Below are 15,000 nucleotides of genomic sequence, written 5' to 3'. Positions count from 1 at the left end.
TCCCGATGTCTTGTGTGCTTGTCACTTGTCACAGATTTAATTTATGCAGAACGTTCCAGACTTTGGGCTGGAGCTGACCATCCGGGCTTCAAAGAAGTCCTGCAGAGCAGACGACTGCTTTCTCCTCCACTCTTTCTTTTCTCCCTCTCTCTCTGTCACTCCTTTCTTCTTTTTCATGTCAAAGTAATTATGGGTCAGAAAATATTTTTAAGAATGTCATGTGGATTGAACTTTTATTGTACAGATCACCTGTAAAATAATCTGTAAATATATGGACAAAAGGACAGAGAAACTAATATTTTATATGATGCATGAAATGAAAAGCGTAGTCTGTTATTTGTAGCTTTGAATATACTTTTTTTTCTAGTATTCAAAGAAAAAAAAGAGAATTTAACACGGTTAATGGCTGATATTCTTCACAGACTTGCTTTTCCTTGTGGGTTGTGAGTGTGTGAGTGTGTGAGTGTGTGAGTGTGTGAGTGTGTGAGTGTGTGTGTGTGTGTGTGTGTCTGGAAAGCAAGCACTGCCGGTTTTACAGATTGTGTCACAGTTTGTGTAATCCTCAAACACATAATTTATTAGTACTGGTGAGGTTTTGTAATGAAAAAGGAACAGATTTTAAAGTATATATATACATAAAAATATATATATATGGCTTTGGTTTATATAATATAAATATACAAATATACGGATTAGAAGGCAATGTCTCACAAAGTGTGTGGGTGTGTACTTGGCTCGCTGTGTGTGTGTGTGTGTGTGTGTGTGTGCGTGTGCGCGTTTGTGTATGCATTTGTATGGTGTTGAATTCTCACCGTACTATAGGGTTTCTGTAAACATTCACAAGGTAGATTATTAGATTATTGCTGATGTTTGTGTTGTCAGCATATATGAGGTGTTTGGAATGTTTACAGGAGCTGAAACCTGTTCAATTTGAGAGGGGATTGGAAAGAATGCTTGTGTGATGTTCATGATCTATATATGAGTGCCAAGCCATGACTGTCGTGAGTTAGTGATTAAGAAAGAGAAACGACAAACACCGTAACACGGGCCTTATGATTTCATACAGCGTGAAGCGTGTAGAGATTATTATAAACAAAGTCTAGCTGACTCAACAACAATATTTACCTTAACAAACCAAACCTTGTGTAATAATTCAGCACAGTATATTTGAGCAGTAGGTTCTTAGTGATGTTGTACCAGTCTGACTTGACTGTCCCAGGTGCACGTGCCCTGATGGAACTATCCCACAATAACTGACTTCTCATGGCCCCAGAATAGCTTCTAAATCTCTTTTTATTGGTGGTGTTGTTTTTGCCCCCATCACTCTTATGAGTGTGCTAAATTGATTTCTCACCAATAGGCAACAGTGGCCTTAATGTTGGCCTCTCTGCTGGCTTATTGGAGGCAAGAAAAAAGAGACAATAAATTATCCCATAGACTCTTTACGGTCTCTAAAATGGACGTTTAGCACTTATTTGGAATAGCAGAAGCTTTAAAGTTTTAAGTCAAGTCCTCTTTTTAGGTACCCCCATCAGAAAGATTTCCATTCTTTTCGCATCCTCAGATTTAGCACTTATTTAGCACGTTTAGACGTTTAGCACTTATTTAGCACGTTTAGCATTTAGCACTTATTTAAAATAGCAGAAGCTTTAAAGTTTTTCCTGACCAATTGAATTTGTCTCTATCTTCCCTACACCGTATTGGCTAGTCAAGGGAAGATGCCTACCATAGTAGTTGTGTGCCATTATATTGCCTCCAAGCAGCAGTTGTTTGATTTGTCACCATTTCAAATGAGTCACAGGGCGCAGAATGAGGTCATTCACCTTGTTTCTGGGTCATTGTCAAATGCCAAGGCGACCATATTGTGGCGACAGGGGTAGAGGCTCTAATCTCCTGAACCCCCCCCCCTTCTTATTATGTACCTGTGGGTCAGGTGGTAGACCTTAACGCCCCATGTAGCCCAAGATTTTGTGTCAGTTAAAGCCCTTAGCAGTTTAATTACAATCATGGTCTGATAGAGTTCCAGTGAGACAACCGTTACCCTGTCTGGGCTGGACGGAGTCAGCGGTCACGTGGGCCTTCAGGGCACTGGGAATGGACTGGTTGTTGTGTGTGATCCATATCAGAATCGATGGGAAACGCAGTATCTTACCGATGGGAAACGCAGTATCTTACCGTTTGAATGTTTGGAATGCTTGCAGAGGATATCTGTGTCCTCTCTCGTCATCCTTGCAGTAGGAAAAAAATCTTACCTCACCCAATCACAGTTACGTATGCAGTTCTCTATACAGAAGACGAGCAGTTGCTCTGCGTGGCATTGCCACAGGAGAGCCATTTGGTCTTTTTGTTGCTCTGTTTAACCACAGATCATTTCAAGACGTCCTGCCAAATTAGAATACTTTTGTTTGGCAGGACTTGTCAAACCTTGTGAATTTGGACCTTTGTTGTACCCCAGCTGTGGTTACTTGAACCCCAGATCTGAGGTGACGTGGTCCAGGCAGTAGGTTATTGAATGAATGTAGTACAATAGTACTTAGCTGTACAGCAAATGGTAAGCGTGAATGCATTTTAGCTGCTGAAAACGTATTTCAGAATATATTTAAACACACATGTACAAATTATCAAATGGTGTTATTTTTCTATGGCCAAGCCATGCTGATGGTTATATGGATATAGAGTAAAGTTTAAAATGTAGTTTAGAGCTATATATATATATATATATATATATATGTGTTTTTACAGAAAGGGACCTTACGTATCTCAGCCCTATAGAGAATCTATACATTGAGGATTCAAACAAACTGTGACACACTGGAGAACTGGTGTAATTGTTTTCCCCATAATGCAGTTCAATTCTGGAAGTGGCTGTTTTGAAGTGAGTGTGTGAAGTTGAGGGGTCACTGATGGGGGGGCTGTCTCTTGGGTGTGTGCATGGGTGTATAAGAAGTATCTCTTTTCAAAGCAAATTACACGTGGATTCTGCCCCCTCCTTTCAGATTCTCACTGTCATTGTCTCCATGTAAGGGTTTTCAGTGTTGGCTTTCTTACCAGGACCTTTCCAGGATGCATTTTAATCCATGTGTTTGTTTTATTTTAATTGGCCTCTATTTACCCAAGGCAAGCTGAGCTAGTGGTTCTTTCTCAGGTTGATCAGTGCTGCATATTAGGGTGCATTAAATTTAGATTATTAGATTATTGCTGATGTTTGTGTTGTCAGCATACAGTATATGAGGTGTTTGGAATGTTTACAGGAGCTGAAACCTGTTCAATTTGAGAGGGGATTGGAAAGAATGCTTGTGTGATGTTCATGATCTATATATGAGTGCCAAGCCATGACTGTCGTGAGTTAGTGAACACCGTAACACGGGCCTTATGATTTCATACAGCGTGCAGCGTGTAGAGATTATTATAAACAAAGTCTAGCTGTAAGGGCTCAACAACAATATTTACCTAAACAAACCAAACCTTGTGTAATAATTCAGCACAGTTTATTTGAGCAGTAGATTATTAGTAATGTTGTACCAGTCTGACTTGACTGTCCCAGGTGCACGTGTCCTGATGGAACAATCCCATAATGACTGACTTCTCTTTTTATTGGTGGTGTTGTTTTTGCCCCCATCACTCTTATGAGTGTGCTAAATTGATTTCTCACCAATAAGCAACAGTGGCCTTGATGTTGGCCTCTCTGCTGGCTTATTGGAGTAAAGAAGTAAGAGACAAAAAATTATCCCATAGACTCCTTACGGTCTCTAAAATGTATAGCACTTATTTGGAATAGCAGAAAATCCTCTTTTTACGTACCCCCATCAGAAAGATTTCCATTCTTTTCGCATCCTGATTAATTATAGCCTTCCTATCCACCCTAAACAACAAATATTGTCCTTATCAGAAATAAAATAAGCTAAGCAGCGATTTTTCCCTAAAACACTACCTTGCTGTAGCTCTACCTCCCTCCCTCCCTCCCTTTTCCTTGCACCGTATTGGTGAGTCAAGGGAAGATGCCTCCCATAGTAATTGTGGGCCATTATAATCCCTCCCATAGTAATTGTGTGCCATTACAATTCCTCCCATAGTAGTTGTTTGCCATTATAATCCCTCCAAGCAGCAGGTGTTTGATCCGTCACCATTTCAGACGAGTCACGGGGCGCAGAAAGAGTTACCCTCAGAAACAGACTCACTAGTTGAGCTAGTGGTACTTTCTCAGGTTAGTCAATGCAGCATATAAGGGTGTGTTAAATGGAGCTTCATTTGTGTCTTTGGAAAAAAAAAAACAAGAGAAGGAGAGCGAGAGTGAGAAATGGCGCCACCTTGTGTTTGCATAAATGAATGCTTGAGTCATCACCACCCACTAAGTCTAGTCACTAGCATTGGTGATATTTGTGTGGTCACGATTCGTTTTTCTCTTGTTCATTTGGACATTGGGTTTACTCGCTGCTCTATCCCGCCTCTCACCGATCCTATCGTTGACTACTTTGACGATACCAATCAGTCGGTGAACCTGTAAACGTGCACATTGCATTCTCAAAGCAGCCACTTCTATACTCTCTCATCCTTTTTTTCTGTATCACAAGATGTCCCTTAACTTGTGAAATGGTCACATACACAACACATTTCCCCTGGTTAGGTGATGTCAAGGAAATTATTGCAGTTATTTGTATCCAAAGAGATGTAAAGAAAGATGGAGAACAAGCTTAAAAAAAATCCCTATCAAATTGTTTGTTTTATGTTATTTTTTTTTAATATATTCTGATGGAATGCCCATACAGAAGAGATGGTGAATCATGTTTAAATGTTCTGTAGTTCTGATGTATGCAGTAGAAGTTCTGAATGTCTATCAGTGTTCACTATCTTGCTATCATTTAATCTTCGTATGTGTGATGTTCTTTGCAGAACACTTGTGTTTGGCTCATGAAATCAATCTGGTCAGTGCACATTTAAAAAAACAAATAAATAAAAACAAACTTTTAAAGTAGCACCGTAATTAGGTATCTTTTTTTCAGTTCTTGCCTACCTTGTGATTCAAAAGTGACAACAATAATTAAAGAACAGGGTGACGCTATAGACGCAAACTGAAGTTTTTCTTTTTTATTATTATTTTCTACTTCTTCTACACGAATGCAAGGGTGCTGTGTATTATCACTGTATAGGAGAGTGTGGTGAATTGGGTTCATTTCACGACCCAGGCCATTCTTACATTAACAAAAAAAAAAACCATAATGGTTCCTTTTGAAGCAAACAGTGCTGTTTGCACCCCTTATTCAATTTTGAAAAATAAACCTATATTGAAACAAAAGTCTGGTTGTGAAGTTTGATACAGGAGCAGATGTAGTTGCCAGCCATCATGTTTGTCAGACCAATCGGTGTACAAGTCACAATACAGTGCCACATTGAGTGGCCATAAGCACTTGATTAATTAGTAATTCTCTGAAAACCACATAGTCAGTTTAAGTAAACGCATCGATTACCAGAGGATTTGATAGCCACTATCTGTTGAATAAACTAAATCAGATGTTTTAGGCACTTGAGCTATAACATGTTTCATAAGAAATCACAGGGTGCAACAGATATGTCATAAGAGAGGGCCTATAAGGACTTTTGGTGGGAGTTGTCTGTTACCATGGATACCATTCAAGTCACTCAGGTTGCCTGAGGCAAGCAGGATGTAGTCCATTCTCTCTTTAGTATGGAGGTAGCAACATCCTTATTTTTACCAGAAAAGACAACAGTTTGTTACAAAAGACAGACTGATAATTATATTTTAACACACCAAACCGTTGGCCTGGGTTTTCTACTGACTTTGTTTCACCTTATCTGTGCCAATTTTACAAAATCCTATACATTTTTCCATAGGGACTTTTTTTTCTTTGGAACCAGGAAGAGTTAAAAATGCTAACAATAAAAACTACAAACTTCCGGTCACCTCCCATACTCCATGGGAGGGGCACTGCACTGTGACTTGTACACTGATTGGTCCCCAGAGTAGATCTAGACAAAGTACACACACAGAGCACATGGGTGAGACTGACAGGCTTTATTGACTATTTACAGGGGATCAGGGTCTTACAATCAACCTTCTCTGTTCTTCAAAATCTCACCTGTCGCCCTGTCAAATATTGACAAGTTAGTCCAGTCGCCCTGAAAAAAAGTTACAAAAGACAGATCTTGTCCAAACATCTACAGTACTTCATGTAAAAAAACAACAACAAAAACCCAGGCCAAACAGGAAACAAACAACGTATTCACCCAAAAACAATTTTAATCTCATTACATCTGTGCTCAGAGGGAGATATAAATAAATAAAATACACTCATAGGGTTACTGTGATTCACTTAGCGGTTGACACAGTACGTCAACCGCTTTTGAAGTCTTAGCATACGTTGTCCTATTTGTTTGTTGGCAGTAGGTGTGTGTATATTTGAGTGGGTGACATGATTAAACTGGCCCAAAAAAACGCCCCCCGCTCCCTCCCCCACCCCCTCCCCCACCTGTCTCCTAGTGGCTTACGGTAACTAACAGACAGGACTCACATGGAGTCACTTCGACTGAATGCCTCTGGATCAAGTTTGTGTCACAGTACAGGAATGTAGACAGTGTTAACCAGAACAAGGCAGTCTAAATGATAAATATTAGTGGGTAAGCTAACTGATTTAAAAAAAAAAAAAAAAAAAAAAAAAAACTTACGATGCCATTACATTGTGCCAGAATAATTGTGTACTGGATTGTAATTGGAGCCATGTTGGAACCAGGAGGACAAAATAGGGACCCACAAGGGTTAGGAGTCATTACTGCAGTGTAGCGTTTTTTAAAATGGCCGGGAACACAGAAGTAGTTTCCCCAGCACTGGTCAGGGGGTCTGGCCAGAAAGGAGCAGGAAGTTAGGATCTCATGAACTAAAAGGGGATACCAACCGTAACGGCCAGACCTCCTGCATTAAGTGCTTTCAGCTCAGTCTCCTGGCTCACATAGTGTTGGGAGGGGGGCAGAGACAGATGTCTAAGGGGGGCGGTCAACTGCTGGTTCAGGTTGTAATGAAAGACTACGACTTGTTCTGGTGTTGTGTGATCAAGTCATAGCCATAGCATGATGCGGAGAGCGGACTGACGTCCGAATGCAGAACGAGACCGGGGTTGGAGAGGTTGTTCAGCAGAGTACAGCTGGGCGCCCGTGAGAGAGAGCAGTAGCATTCAGAGTTTGAGGGCTGCAGGGCTCGTAAAGACACAAGCTTAAACCCATACACATACACACACACACAGAGACAGACTCTGACTCTCATACACACAAAAACACTGTCCCACAACTAATTTTTTCCCCCCTCACTTTCAGTCACAATTATTTCCTCATACACACACAGTTCGGGAGTACGTCCATATGTCTCCATAGCAATGCCGCTGAGGCCAACAGATATTTACAAGAGGCCACTAGCCCGTGCTCCAATCAGAACCCAGCATCTGGTTTTATGAAGAGGGCAGAGAAGGCAAAGGCGAGGAAGACGATGCCTCCGATGATTGTAACTGTGGATGAAGAACACACACTTGTCAGAGCGCTGACACCATTCCTGAGAGTCGACATTTCAATACAGGATAAACAAGAGGCATTCGTGTGATGCATTTGGTGCCTTCATGAGAAACTCACCAGTTCTGACGGAGATCTTCTGAGCGATCATCCGTCCACCAATCACGGCCAGCCCTGTGCAAAGGCAATGCCCCAGGGTCCCGCCCACCGCCACTCCAAACGGATCCTGCAAGTTGAAACGCCAAAAGGTCAGGCAATGAGCCCGCCAAATCTGCTACAAACTCCTACTTTTTACCTCCTAATCAGCATAGAGAAGTCGAGGGCACGCAAATACTCGAAATACTGAAAATCTCACTGTCTCCAAGGGAGAGACATCAGACAAAACAGAGCATACGTCACACTGCACAAGAATATAAGCCCAGAGGATACTGCAGTGTGGACAAAAAAAACCTGCTAACTATGGAGTACTTCGAGAGAACGGCGAATATAACCGGAAACAACCTCCTCAGGTCAGCAGAAAAATCAGCCAGCAACAACATACCATATTTGACGTAACAAATACCATAGTCTCTAATTCCAAGCTAGGAAGCAAAAGCACATCAAAGGGAACTTGTTTTAGTAATTAGTAATAATGCACTCTTCTTTAAAAATAAAAAAGGTATAGCGGAACAAATAATGCCTTTTTGGCAGTACATTTGATAATTTAGCAGGTGCTTATATATGAATCAATTTGCAGTATTGTACAGATGTGTTTTTTATCAGTGCGCACAGCATGTGATCCCCATGGGCCACCAGTTGAGTTGGAGCAACCCAGCAGTGTTCCAGCCTCACCTCTCGGGCAGCCAGGATGATGGTGGTGAGCTGTGAGCGGTCCCCCCACTCCGCCAGGAAGGTGAGAGTGAAGGCCTGGACGAAGATGGGCGAGATGACTCCGCTCCAGCCCCTCTGGGGCATGGCGGTGGAGCCCGTCTCCACGTCTGGGCCGCCGTTGACCAGCTTAGAGCGCTGAAACTGAGGGGATGCGGAGAGGAGACAGCCAATCAGTGAAGGGATACTAGCTGACGCCACATTGACTGATGCTATGGGTATTTTCATTTGAGGCACAGGTGTTGGAACTGACCCCTTGTGCTTAGAATCTGTGGTTATCCAAGTACAGAGCAGCTGATTATAAGGGTAAGCATGCAAACTTAAACCTTCTAGAAGATGATGTTGAACACAGGAAGTGCATCTCTCATCACAAATAAGGGAAACTAACCAAGCGTTTGTACAGCATGAGGTGAGCGTGCTAAGCTAATATCAGTTTTAAGGCACACTTTGCCTCTGACTGTCTGTTACAGTCCTCGTGTATGTCTGCTTATCTGCTAAAAGGTTGGGCAGAAGTAATGCTCATTGATTTCTCTGTGTGGTGGCCTGTTTCAACATGTGTGCTTCGTGAGTATCTATCTGTGTGTGGGGGGAGGTGAGAGTTTGCATGCAAGAGCGCATTTGTGGCTATCTAGGAACTGTATTTGTGACTATGAATGCACGTCTATGCAAATGTGTGATGTGTGCATGTGTGATGTGTTGTTGGAAGGACTGTGTATGCAAATACAGCTTAATGTACTACTACCAATTCATTGTTCACGGAAAGCAAAAACAGTGCTCACATTAATCATCTAAGTACAAAGTCAAAATATAAGAATGTAGTCTTAACCAAACACACCATTAATCAATGCATCATCAAACAGCATGAAGTTGGCAAATAAAAAAGAAATGAATATTCTAAAAAAGAAAATGAAAAACTGAATATTTAAAAACAGATACATGGTAAGCGAATAATCTAACGATGAGCAAGAGAACATTTGTGTGACTTGTTTTGGCGTATTTGGTTCATACTACGTATGCTAAGAGGTCACAAAGCCCTTCTGCTTAGGGCACCCAAAAGGCCAGCAACGGCTCTAAATAGAACAGAGGAAGACGAGCTACCATTAGTGAGATGCATAATGAGTTTTTTTTATTGCTTTCTCGAATACATCTACCTTTAGACATAAACTTTACTTTTGTTATTTGGGCTAGTCGAATTCAGTTCAGGCAACCAAAATCTTCAGAATACCTGTCTGAAGGGCTACCAGGGATTTAAAAATGTTTGCGAGGAGCACTGAAGAGGAGGTGTCCTCACTCACCTCCTCGTCCTTCTTCTTGATATCGGCCTGCACCTCCTCCAGCTCCTCCTGGCCCTCGTCCGGGCTCATGCGCAGGCCCTCGCGCAGCATACGCACGCCGAAGATGGCGAAGAGCGCCGTGGACACGTAGTAGGTGTAGATGCGCGGGATGATGGTGGTGGCGTAGCCAAACAGCACTGCGAGTACAACAGTTACAGAAGCGTGAGAGAAGATAAACTATAAAAGTGTGTGTGTGCATTAGAAAGGGAGGGTGATAGGCCCTGTTAGGGCACCTAAAAAGGATGCTTTACACACACACAAACACCCAAATCCATATGTGAGAAACAAGCTGAGGCCAGAAAAGTGTGAAATAATTTCTCACTCTCACCACATCTTTGTACTAGTTGAGACATCACAGGAAGTTTAATTGACGCAATCTCAAAAAACATCACATAAACTAAACGGACATCAAGCCATGGCCTTCAACCATACGTTTACATGCTGTTCACATGGCAAGATCAGCAAGAATGTATATTATATTCGGATATTTATTACAACAGGTTTCCTATTACACACAGAACATAAACATGTATGAATTAATACTGGGTCCGACTATGTGAACTAACAAAGATGTAACAAGCCATCTAGCGCTACAAATATGCTACATCAACCTGGCCCTGCCTCACACAATAAGTCCTGGTACCACTTTGTTTTTTTTATCAATGTCAAAGAGAGATATGGTAGCATTCGTCGATTGATGAAATCAATAACACCTAAATTAATTTTGACAAGCTTTGACCAAATTTGCAAGTGTGGGTGAGGCGTGATCACAAATGATTTACAGGGACTGAAAATAGTATGCTTTAGGGTGAGCTAATCTGACCAAGCCTTGAAGAAAGTAAACCCTTAGGCAAGCATAGTCAGTCAGTACCTACCAGTGTGACACGGACATAAATACCTAGATCAAAGGGCTGAGTGGGGTTGAGGCTAAGGTCAAGGTTCACTGAAGGACCATGGCTAGGATGGTTCCTGGTATCTGTGAAGCAGGAAGGGTCACCTGAACATGACTCAGGCCTCATTTTCTTCCCTTTACTGATGGCTACAGAGGAGATTTGCCAGGAAATTCTGACTGTAACCCTGTAGGGTCCCCAGGGGTTTGCCTCAGTCAACACACTCCATTTCTAAAAATGGTCCCAACTTCAGAGAAGCTATGACAAAATCCTGACCCAGTACATGACTGGACTTCTGTTTTTCCAACACAACACTCCAGCTCAGCTGATCAAAGACCATCTGCCAAGGCAACTTCCTTGTCACTTTATAACAGTATATGATCCTGTTTGTGCAAGGGGTCCACCTTCATTGTTTAGGCTATGCAAACTCTATATTGCCAAAAGGCAGGGAACTGCGCTCTACGTTCATAATAAAAACATAATCTGAGCCAAGCATCAACCACAACTCACCTGATAGGCAGGTCATGAGCCCTAGAGCCAACATGGCGCCCACCAGGACCGTAAGGCGGTTATAGCGCATGGCCATAATGGCGGCGATGAAGAAGGTCTTGTCTCCGAGCTCAGAGACGATGATGACAGAGATGGACGCCACAAAAGCATGGATGAAGCCCAGTTCCCCCTTGCTCGGGTCATCGGCGCTGACTGCTGGGCCATTGGGTCGGCCTGTGGGGGATCTCTGCAACGTGAAAATGAGAGGGAATACCGGTTATGGGTGTGTGTGACGTCAATGTGCCAGGTATGTATGTCAGGGTGTGTGTGTGTGTGTGCGTGTATTTCAACCTGGTCTCAAAGTACTTTAAGGGTGTGAGGCAATGACTAAACAAGTACAAGCACTCAGGGCACCAGGGCTCAAAAGATAGAGTATGAACACTTTCTCTGCAAAATATGAATAAACTGTAGAAAAATGATTAGAACATGCCATATTGTGCATGTATGTGTTTGAGGGGAATAAAAGACCATAGACAGTACGTGTATATATGCATTTTTCACACAATGTCAGCATCCGTTTGAATTTCATAAGGTCAGCAGTGGAAGTAAATTACCCAGCAAACAACAGGTCTGGCGTTAGGAGTATTCGAGGGCCGATCATAACACAAATGTATAATATTCCATTTTAGCGAGATATACTCATTACAGCTCAATAACTTAAGTTAGGCTTCCAGACAATAATCAGGAAGCAACGTGGCCATCCAACATAGCATTCCAATCCGTGTCATTCTACTGTTACCTTCTTATGAACATTAATACCCGCTTCTTTTAACATGTATTCAGTGGCTTTAGATGAGGTCCTAGCAGCAACTGTTCAAATTTCTGCAAGTTTTCTCATTTTTGTAGATTGCAGACCTAAAGGGCTAACTGACGACTACAAAACAGTGGAACAAAACAATGTCACCAGTTAGCCAGATCACAACTCTGACATTAAGGTTATCTAGCTGCGATTAAGGCTGACCTAACCCGAAGGCGATTCCACTTAATGTCACTAAAACCTGTACACTGTTGTTCGAACTTCGATCGCACACCGAACTCATTCTAACCAGTTTGTTGATGTCCGGCAGGGGCACAGTAAGCTAGTTGGTAGTTAACGTTAGCTAGCCGGGTGATGGGACCATTCTCTTGTAGCTAACTTTAGCTGGCTAGCTACCAATGCAGATTTATATGGTGCTTATTTCTGGCCTGCCTTGGTTCACAAACGTTTAGCATCTGATCATCGAATCGTTTTTCACTGTAAACAGCAATTACCTCTACAGGCGGTTGTTCCTGTACGGGTTTCTCCTCTTGAATCCCAACAACTCCGACCGAAAACAGAGCTACGGTAAGGGGCAGCAGAACGCAGATCAACCTGGCCGCACCGTGCCAACCAGCGGCACGGAGAGCCATCTTCAAAACAACGTAGCTGTACTTAAGGTAAAACAATTAAGAAAGAACACCCGCACATATAATTGTGTAGTGGTTCTTTTGAATTATTCGAATAGTTCGGTCGTCAACATGGTACACGGTACTTCTCCATTTCCTAAGTTTACTATGGCGGTTTTTGCACGAACACTAACTTGCTACCCGTGCGAGAAGGCGGCATTTCGCGAGCCCGTGATATCATTGGATTTCTGAGTTCAAGACGTGTACATATGGCTCTGACGTCACATCGACACAGTGTGGTTATTGGATAGTTTACTTGTCATTAACGTACATCATGGAAAATGTTTCGAAGTTGGATAAGAGCAGACCCCAAACCCACTGTAGCACGCTCATAGGATAATAATATCACAGGAAAAACACTACACACATTCTGGTCAAAGAAGTGAACATCAGATATATTTATTTGGAGATTTTGATTAACTGATCACTGAATTTACTGCTTTATCCAGGGATCAGGCATTGCAAAGAAAACCAGGTTTAAAAGCAGGTTTATTGCAAGAAATTATGACATACTAAAATACCATTTTTGAGATCTTCACAATGCACCATTTCACTTGTCAATTTCATGTTTTGCAGGTTAAACAAATTACAGGTTCATTTCAGAACAGGGACACATTGACATCTGAGCCCTCTACTACCATCTGTCATGTGACATGCAACATTTTCAGCGCCCACCTTGTCCATCATCAAAGTTCTATTAAACACTGTTGTATACCAACTTTCATATTACATCACTAATTAATAATCTACAATATCAGTTCCCTATATTTTCCATTTGACCTGAGTGTGTTACACGACAAACGTACACAGCCATTCAAAAGTTTGGGATCACTTAGAAATGTCCTTGATTTGCATGAAAACATACAATAATTGAGATTGAGTAGGAAATATAGCAAAATGAATGGGAAATGAAGTAATGGACAAGGTTATAAATAATGATGAAATAATAATAATTGTGTCCTTCAAACTCTGCTATTGTCCAAGAATCCTCCATCTGCTTTTCTTTCGTAAACAAGGAGATTTCTAAGTGACCCCTCAACATTTGAACGCTAGTGTATGCAAATGTTAAAATTGTTCAAAAGGTATCCAAAACAACGTTTATGCATTTATTAACAAGTAGCAAAGTTGCATTCACATCCATTCCAAGCCAAACACTAAGGGTTACAATTAAAGTACAAATGGAATGAACGCTTTGCGCTGAGGCGGGTATTCCTCAAACTTGCTCTGGTAGAACTCATGACAAAGCTGAGCAGCCAGTGCTTGGTTGAAGAGAACATAGAGCACAACAAGCCACCAGGTTACTGAGGCACCGCCCAAGCAGAGGGCCATTGACACGTAGATGAGGAGCTCGGCAAAGTAGTGCGGGCAGGAGACCAGGTCAAACCAGCACCCGTGCGGCATGTGGTGGGCAAGAGTCTCCACGGCACCTGAACAGGAGTTATACAAGGGTGGATGGAATGTTAAGGATTCGTTAGTGGTCACCATTTGAGGAAACAATCTCTACTATAAGGAAGCAAAAGAGAGTTGATCAAGAGAAAATATTAAATCTATTTGACCCAAATCGCCATGGCCTCCCCTACCCATAGATGGTTAGATTTGGGTTATATCTGCCACACTACCACCAGCTTCATTATAGGAATGATACACTGTTAGGACAAACACGCAGCTGTACCCATTCATTGCCTAGCTCCTAGCTCCTAGCTCATTACTCTCCTCGGGGCAAGAGTGCAGCCAGACACTCACCGGTGTTTCTAGTGCGCAAGCTGGCCAACAGAGCCAGGCTGTGGTGCTGAAGCCACGAGGCCCATAGGAAGAGCCCTGTTCCAGCCGCATGGTACCACCTCAGCTGGCTGAGCAGAGATGAGCCTGGAGGACAGAGCAGGTGGGAATTTAGACTTTATATCATAGCAATAAATGAGATAATTTTATGAAATTAGGTTTTTACTCAAACATCTGTATATTGTCAACACTATGGCACTTAACTATGGATGGCTGTTTAATCAGAAGAGCAATAAAACAAGACTGACCTTCACCTGGGGATGAAATGTCCACGCAAAACACAGTCAGGCCCAGAAAGATGTAGTAGCTCAGCCCAAATGCATACTGGACTATGTGCATGACTCCATCGGAGAACACACTGACAAATAGGCACTCCTGCAGGCGTCTTAGGCAGTGGACCCATAGCAAAATGTTAACTAGCAAGACAGACAATGGACGATCTGTGGGGAGAACAAAATGTTTTACTTGGCTTTTCCAAGAAAAACCCCAAATAACCTTAAACACTCAAGTTTACATGGGTGCATAATTTACCTGTACTTGTGCTAGGTTGCCCACCACTCAGAAATCTAAGCGTGTCAACCAACCACTTTGGAAGGCCCTCCTCCAACAGAATTGCTCGGAGGAGTAAAGTAAGTAGGAACCCA

General features: G+C 42.2%; 3 protein-coding genes across 8 annotated transcripts in view; 1 reads left to right on the top strand and 2 right to left on the bottom strand.

Moving 5' to 3' along the window:
* Window positions 1-4,972, top strand: part of clocka (clock circadian regulator a) — a 46,044-nt gene extending 41,072 nt beyond the window's left edge. For all 5 annotated transcript variants that reach the window (XM_031574389.2, XM_031574388.2, XM_012821838.3 and 2 more), the window contains exon 23: window positions 1-4,972. This exon is cut by the window's left edge and continues 840 nt beyond it. The gene's annotated coding sequence lies outside the window, so the exon portion shown is untranslated.
* Window positions 4,973-6,998: 2,026 nt separating this feature from the next.
* On the bottom strand, window positions 6,999-12,731 carry tmem165 (transmembrane protein 165). Its single transcript, XM_012821660.3, has 6 exons — window positions 12,404-12,731; window positions 11,114-11,339; window positions 9,675-9,850; window positions 8,344-8,523; window positions 7,633-7,738; window positions 6,999-7,511 (listed from the first exon to the last, which is right to left on the bottom strand). The coding sequence occupies exons 1-6, from the start codon at window positions 12,539-12,541 to the stop codon at window positions 7,435-7,437; spliced, it is 903 nt and encodes a 300-aa protein (XP_012677114.1). The 5' UTR covers window positions 12,542-12,731; the 3' UTR covers window positions 6,999-7,434.
* Window positions 12,732-12,951: 220 nt separating this feature from the next.
* Window positions 12,952-15,000, bottom strand: part of srd5a3 (steroid 5 alpha-reductase 3) — a 2,950-nt gene continuing 901 nt past the window's right edge. For both annotated transcript variants that reach the window (XM_012821625.3, XM_042708918.1), the window contains exons 2-5: window positions 14,888-15,000; window positions 14,605-14,796; window positions 14,321-14,443; window positions 12,952-14,004 (exon numbers count right to left, since the gene is read on the bottom strand). The exon at window positions 14,888-15,000 is cut by the window's right edge and continues 39 nt beyond it. In XM_012821625.3, coding sequence (XP_012677079.1) covers window positions 13,745-14,004; window positions 14,321-14,443; window positions 14,605-14,796; window positions 14,888-15,000 — 688 coding nt within the window. In that variant the 3' untranslated portion in view covers window positions 12,952-13,744. The remainder of the gene's footprint in view (window positions 14,005-14,320; window positions 14,444-14,604; window positions 14,797-14,887) is intronic.

This window comes from Clupea harengus, chromosome 10, assembly GCF_900700415.2.
Source record: "Clupea harengus chromosome 10, Ch_v2.0.2, whole genome shotgun sequence".
In the NCBI taxonomy this organism is placed as follows: domain Eukaryota; kingdom Metazoa; phylum Chordata; class Actinopteri; order Clupeiformes; family Clupeidae; genus Clupea; species Clupea harengus.
This window is presented reverse-complemented; position numbering and strand designations above follow the sequence as displayed.

Bases quoted from the DNA above. Each gene is read 5' to 3' on its own strand.
- tmem165 (XM_012821660.3), bottom strand. From the start codon at position 12,541: ATGGCTCTCCGTGCCGCTGGTTGGCACGGTGCGGCCAGGTTGATCTGC. The intron at 7,739-8,343 runs GTGAGGCTGGAA...TTCAACTTGCAG, and splicing joins TCATCCTGGCTGCCCGAGAG to GATCCGTTTGGAGTGGCGGT. The intron at 7,512-7,632 runs GTGAGTTTCTCA...CTTCATCCACAG, and splicing joins GAAGATCTCCGTCAGAACTG to TTACAATCATCGGAGGCATC.